Source organism: Oncorhynchus nerka, unplaced genomic scaffold (genome assembly GCF_034236695.1).
Source record: "Oncorhynchus nerka isolate Pitt River unplaced genomic scaffold, Oner_Uvic_2.0 unplaced_scaffold_5855, whole genome shotgun sequence".
NCBI classification, from domain to species: domain Eukaryota; kingdom Metazoa; phylum Chordata; class Actinopteri; order Salmoniformes; family Salmonidae; genus Oncorhynchus; species Oncorhynchus nerka.
The window spans coordinates 2,687-10,594 of NW_027035458.1; the positions used below are offsets into that span (position 1 = coordinate 2,687).

General features: G+C 43.4%; 1 protein-coding gene across 1 annotated transcript; it reads left to right on the forward strand.

The window, feature by feature from the left end:
• Nucleotides 1–5,783: 5,783 nt before the first annotated feature.
• LOC135566330 (FYVE, RhoGEF and PH domain-containing protein 1-like) lies at nt 5,784–7,632 on the forward strand (the record flags this gene model as incomplete). Its single annotated transcript, XM_065014082.1, has 2 exons — nt 5,784–6,420; nt 7,419–7,632. Coding segments are annotated over exons 1-2 (482 nt in total), but the record flags the coding sequence as incomplete, so codon positions are not given.
• Between the last annotated feature and the right edge of the window lie 276 nt (nt 7,633–7,908).

Consider the following 7,908-nt stretch of genomic DNA (forward strand, 5'->3'; position numbering starts at 1 on the left):
CCTGGCAGACACTGTTATCTCCATTAATATAGGGCACCTGGCAGACACTGTTATCTCCATTAATATAGGGCACCTGGCAGACACTGTTATCTCCATTAATATAGGGCACCTGGCAGACACTGTTATCTCCATTAATATAGGGCACCTGGCAGACACTGTTATCTCCATTAATATACACCACCAGGCAGACACTGTTATCTCCATTAATATAGGGCACCAGGCAGACACTGTTATCTCCATTAATATAGGGCACCTGGCAGACACTGTTATCTCCATTAATATACACCACCAGGCAGACACTGTTATCTCCATTAATATAGGGCACCAGGCAGACACTGTTATCTCCATTAATATAGGGCACCAGGCAGACACTGTTATCTCCATTAATATAGGGCACCAGGCAGACACTGTTATCTCCATTAATATAGGGCACCAGGCAGACACTGTTATCTCCATTAATATAGGGCACCTGGCAGACACTGTTATCTCCATTAATATACACCACCAGGCTGACACTATTAACTGTTATCTCCATTAATATAGGGCACCAGGCTGACACTATTAACTGTTATCTCCATTAATATAGGGCACCTGGCAGACACTGTTAGTGTTATCTCCATTAATATACACCACCAGGCAGACACTGTTATCTCCATTAATATAGGGCACCTGGCAGACACTGTTATCTCCATTAATATAGGGCACCTGGCAGACACTGTTATCTCCATTAATATAGGGCACCTGGCAGACACTGTTATCTCCATTAATATACACCACCAGGCAGACACTGTTATCTCCATTAATATAGGGCACCAGGCAGACACTGTTATCTCCATTAATATACACCACCAGGTGCAGACAATTGTTACTTCCATTAATAGCAACCAGGCAGACACCATATCTCCATTAATATAGCAACCAGGCAGTGACACTACAGCATTCCATTAATATAGGTAATCATAGACATAACTTTCGTTAATTCCATTAATATAGGCACCGGCAGACACTAACTGTTAATCCCCATTAATAGAATCGGCAGACAATATTAACTGTTATCCTATTAATATAGGGTAACGGCAGACACCTATTAACTGTTATCTCCATTAATATAGGCAACTGTACAGACACTGTTATCTCCATTAATATAGGGCACTTGGCAGACACTACAGTTATCTCCATTAATATAGGGCACCTGGCAGACACTGTTATCTCCATTAATATAGGGCACCAGGCAGACACTGTTATCTCCATTAATATAGGGGCACCAGGCAGACACTGTTATCTCCATTAATATAGGCACCTGGCAGACACTGTTATCTCCATTAATATACACCACCAGGAGACAATTGTTATCTCCATTATTATAGGGGGCACCAGGTGCAGACATCTTTACTAATATACACCACCTAGGCATTATCTCCATTAATATAGGGCACCAGGCAGACACTGTTATCTCCATTAATATAGGGCACCAGGCAAACACTGTTATCTTCCATTAATATACACCACCAGGCAGACACTGTTATCTCCATTAATATAGGGCACCAGGCAGACACTGTTATCTCCATTAATATAGGGCACCTGGCAGACACTGTTATCTCCATTAATATAGGGCACCAGGCAGACATCGTTATTCCATTAATATAGGGCACCAGGCAGACACTGTTATCTCCATTAATATAGGCACCAGGCAGACACTGTTATCCCATTAATATAGGCACCAGGCAGACACTATTTGCTATCTCCATTAATATAGGGCACCTGGCAGACACTGTTATCTCCATTAATATAGGGCACCAGGCAGACACTGTTATCTCCATTAATATAGGGCACCTGGCAGACACTGTTATCTCCATTAATATAGGGCACCAGGCAGACACTGTTATCTCCATTAATATAGGGCACCAGGCAGACACTGTTATCTCCATTAATATAGGGCACCAGGCAGACACTGTTATCTCCATTAATATAGGGCACCAGGCAGACACTGTTATCTCCATTAATATACACCACCAGGCAGACACTGTTATCTCCATTAATATAGGGCACCAGGCAGACACTGTTATCTCCATTAATATAGGGCACCAGGCAGACACTGTTATCTCCATTAATATAGGGCACCAGGCAGACACTGTTATCTCCATTAATATAGGGCACCAGGCAGACACTGTTATCTCCATTAATATAGGGCACCTGGCAGACACTGTTATCTCCATTAATATAGGGCACCTGGCAGACACTGTTATCTCCATTAATATAGGGCACCTGGCAGACACTGTTATCTCCATTAATATACGGCACCAGGCAGACACTGTTATCTCCATTAATATAGGGCACCTGGCAGACACTGTTATCTCCATTAATATAGGGCACCTGGCAGACACTGTTATCTCCATTAATATAGGGCACCTGGCAGACACTGTTATCTCCATTAATATAGGGCACCTGGCAGACACTGTTATCTCCATTAATATAGGGCACCAGGCAGACACTGTTATCTCCATTAATATAGGGCACCAGGCAGACACTGTTATCTCCATTAATATAGGGCACCAGGCAGACACTGTTATCTCCATTAATATAGGGCACCAGGCAGACACTGTTATCTCCATTAATATAGGGCACCAGGCAGACACTGTTATCTCCATTAATATAGGGCACCAGGCAGACACTGTTATCTCCATTAATATAGGGCACCAGGCAGACACTGTTATCTCCATTAATATAGGGCACCAGGCAGACACTGTTATCTCCATTAATATAGGGCACCAGGCAGACACTGTTATCTCCATTAATATAGGGCACCAGGCAGACACTGTTATCTCCATTAATATAGGGCACCAGGCAGACACTGTTATCTCCATTAATATAGGGCACCAGGCAGACACTGTTATCTCCATTAATATAGGGCACCAGGCAGACACTGTTATCTCCATTAATATAGGGCACCAGGCAGACACTGTTATCTCCATTAATATAGGGCACCTGGCAGACACTGTTATCTCCATTAATATACACCACCAGGCAGACACTGTTATCTCCATTAATATAGGGCACCTGGCAGACACTGTTATCTCCATTAATATAGGGCACCAGGCAGACACTGTTATCTCCATTAATATAGGGCACCAGGCAGACACTGTTATCTCCATTAATATAGGGCACCAGGCAGACACTGTTATCTCCATTAATATACACCACCAGGCAGACACTGTTATCTCCATTAATATAGGGCACCAGGCAGACACTGTTATATTCCATTAATATAGGGGCACCTGGCAGATCAATTGTTACTCTATTAATAGTGGGCACCAGGTAGACACTGTTATCTCCATTATGAGTCTGTAAGTAGACACAGCATCTCCTATTAATGTTAGGCACCAGGCAGACACAGCATCTCCATTATCATACACCACCAGGCGGACACTGTTATCTCCATTAATATAGGGCGTAAATTATATAGACAATTGTTATCTCCATTAATATAGGGCACCTGCAGCAGACACTAGCATCTCCATTAATATAGGCACCAGGCAGACACTGCTATCTCCATTAATATACACACTGTTATCTCCCAGGCAGACACTGTTATCTCCATTAATATAGGGCACCTGGCAGACACTGTTATCTCCACACATTAACCACCAGGCAGACACTGTTATCTCCATTAATATAGGCACCTGGCAGACACTGTTATCTCCATTAATATACACTGTTATCTCCATTAATATAGGGCACCTGGCAGACACTGTTATCTCCATTAATATACACCACCAGGCAGACACTGTTATCTCCATTAATATAGGGCACCAGGCAGACACTGTTATCTCCATTAATATAGGGCACCAGGCAGACACTGTTATCTCCATTAATATAGGGCACCAGGCAGACACTGTTATCTCCATTAATATAGGGCACCAGGCAGACACTGTTATCTCCATTAATATAGGGCACCTGGCAGACACTGTTATCTCCATTAATATAGGGCACCTGGCAGACACTGTTATCTCCATTAATATAGGGCACCAGGCAGACACTGTTATCTCCATTAATATAGGGCACCAGGCAGACACTGTTATCTCCATTAATATAGGGCACCAGGCAGACACTGTTATCTCCATTAATATAGGGCACCAGGCAGACACTGTTATCTCCATTAATATACACCACCAGGCAGACACTGTTATCTCCATTAATATAGGGCACCAGGCAGACACTGTTATCTCCATTAATATAGGGCACCAGGCAGACACTGTTATCTCCATTAATATACACCACCAGGCAGACACTGTTATCTCCATTAATATAGGGCACCAGGCAGACACTGTTATCTCCATTAATATAGGGCACCTGGCAGACACTGTTATCTCCATTAATATAGGGCACCAGGCAGACACTGTTATCTCCATTAATATAGGGCACCAGGCAGACACTGTTATCTCCATTAATATAGGGCACCAGGCAGACACTGTTATCTCCATTAATATAGGGCACCAGGCAGACACTGTTATCTCCATTAATATAGGGCACCAGGCAGAACACTGTTATCTCCATTAATATAGGGCACCAGGCAGACACTGTTATCTCCATTAATATAGGGCACCAGGCAGACACTGTTATCTCCATTAATATAGGGCACCTGGCAGACACTGTTATCTCCATTAATATAGGGCACCAGGCAGACACTGTTATCTCCATTAATATAGGGCACCTGGCAGACACTGTTATCTCCATTAATATAGGGCACCTGGCAGACACTGTTATCTCCATTAATATAGGGCACCAGGCAGACACTGTTATCTCCATTAATATAGGGCACCAGGCAGACACTGTTATCTCCATTAATATAGGGCACCAGGCAGACACTGTTATCTCCATTAATATAGGGCACCAGGCTGACACTGTTATCTCCATTAATATAGGGCACCAGGCAGACACTGTTATCTCCATTAATATAGGCCACCAGGCAGACACTGTTATCTCCATTAATATAGGGCACCTGGCAGACACTGTTATCTCCATTAATATACACCACCAGGCAGACACTGTTATCTCCATTAATATAGGGCACCAGGCAGACACTGTTATCTCCATTAATATAGGGCACCAGGCAGACACTGTTATCTCCATTAATATAGGGCACCAGGCAGACACTGTTATCTCCATTAATATAGGGCACCAGGCAGACACTGTTATCTCCATTAATATAGGGCACCAGGCAGACACTGTTAGCCAAACAGACTTACAGTGCGGTGAGTTCTTATACGATCCCTGCGGAAATAGAACTGGTGACCTTGGCGGTGTTTACGTAAGCATTAACACCGCAGCACATTGACCAATTAAAGATTAGTGTCCAGCAGAGCGAACTGAAACAGATTGCATCTATCTGCCTGTGGCATCATCGTTTCCTCATTAGCCGAGCCAGTCTATTTTATTGTCTCTGGTCTCTGGACGCCTTTGGCTTTGAACATTGACTGTGGAATGAAAAAATATATATATATATATATATATATATGTAAGAAAAGCAGTCATTAATCCCAGTGATAAAACACACACCTCTCTCTCTACCACTGTTCGTTACACTTCCCGTGTTTAATTCTTACCGAATGCTACTTGAAATCTACTTAAACCTACTTGAAATTCTACTTGAATCCTACTTGAAAGCTACTTGAAATCTACTTGAAACCTACTTGAAATCTACTTGAAACCTACTTGAATCATACCTGAATGCTACTTGAAATCTACTTGAAACCTACTTGAAACCTACTTGAATCATACCTGAATGCTACTTGAAAGCTACTTGAAATCGACTTGAATGCTACTTGAAATTTACTTGAATCTTACCTGAATGATGCTTGAATCCTACTTGAAATCTACCTGAATGTTACTTGAATCCTACTTGAATTATACTTGAATACTACTTGAAAAACAAACAGAGGAAGTTTGACACAGACAACCAGTTGGATTGAAGTGTTGTACATCCACGGTAGGAGAAAGCCTCGACTGGCCTGTCTGTCTGTCCCTCCCCCCCAGGCCACTCCACCTCCAATCCCAGGTATAATCTATATTGTATATGTATGTATGTGTTTATGTATAATTGATGTCCAATCTTTGTTTCTTCCCTAGGCCCGTCCTCTTCCAGTCCTCGGCTGATGACTAAGAGCCTGTCTCTGGATCCTGGTGCTCACGGTGCCTGCCTCGGGGCCCATGCCGATGACTCAGACACCCAGACCCCTCGCCTCAGCTCAGACCCCGGATCCCTAACCTCCGGGTCCCTTGGTCTGCACCCATCCATGCCCCTGCTGTACCCAGCTGGACACGGCTGTAACGGAGGAGACAACGGGAGTGGAACGCCTCAGGAAGTGCCCTCCACCGCCCTCAAGAAGAGACGCCCTCCTTTACCTGGGCCTAAACCACAAGGTAACATATCAGTCTTACCGTATCAACTATAAAATCTTCCACTTCACAATGAGAAACCGAAGTAGGACAATAAATAGACAGTACGTTGCTCTGTACCTGTCGTTACTGTAGTGTAAATACGTTTTACGAAGATGACCAACACCTGTATGTCGTGTTATTTCTTCTCAGTCAGTAACATGTTATTTCTCCTCAGTCAGTAACATGTTATTTCTCCTCAGTCAGTAACATGTCGTGTTATTTCTCCTCAGTCATTAACATGTTATTTCTCCTCAGTCAGTAACATGTTATTTCTCCTCAGTCAGTAACATGTTATTTCTCCTCAGTCAGTAACATGTTATTTCTCCTCAGTCAGTAACATGTTATTTCTCCTCAGTCAGTAACATGTTATTTCTCCTCAGTCAGTAACATGTTATTTCTCCTCAGTCATTAACATGTTATTTCTCCTCAGTCAGTAACATGTTATTTCTCCTCAGTCAGTAACATGTTATTTCTCCTCAGTCATTAACATGTTATTTCTCCTCAGTCAGTAACATGTTATTTCTCCTCAGTCAGTAACATGTTATTTCTCCTCAGTCAGTAACATGTTATTTCTCCTCAGTCAGTAATGTGTTATTTCTCCTCAGTCAGTAACATGTTATTTCTCCTCAGTCAGTAACATGTTATTTCTCCTCAGTCAGTAACATGTTATTTCTCCTCAGTCAGTAACATGTTATTTCTCCTCAGTCAGTAACATGTTATTTCTCCTCAGTCAGTAACGTGTTATTTCTCCTCAGTCAGTAACATGTCGTGTTATTTCTCCTCAGTCAGTAACATGTTATTTCTCCTCAGTCAGTAACATGTCGTGTTATTTCTCCTCAGTCAGTAACATGTTATTTCTCCTCAGTCAGTAACATGTTATTTCTCCTCAGTCATTAACATGTCGTGTTATTTCTCCTCAGTCAGTAACATGTCGTGTTATTTCTCCTCAGTCATTAACATGTCGTGTTATTTCTCCTCAGTGCCCCCAAAGCCTCCTCACCTGCAGCAGAGTGCTGGTGCTCCTAGGCCCTGCCCCCGCGTCCCGGACAAGCCCCTCCCACCTCCCCCACCCTGCAGACCTCTGCCTGCAGACCCCAGAGGGGGAGGACCCTGCCGACCGCCGACACTCCCCCGCGCCGAGGGACGCTCCTCCCCCACCGCCTGTGTGCTCTCCCTCATTGAGAAGTTTGAGAGGTAAGATAGATCGATAGATATAAATATAAACAGACATACTGCAAAGACAGACAGACAGACAGACAGACAGACAGACAGACAGACAGACAGACAGACAGACAGACAGACAGACAGTAAAGACAGTAACAGACGGAACGAGACAGACAGTACAGACAAAGACAGACAGACAGACGACAGACAAGACAGACAGACAGACAGTACAGACGAACAGACAGACAGACAGACAGACAGACAGACAGACGAACGGACAGAGACAGACAGACAGACAGACAGACA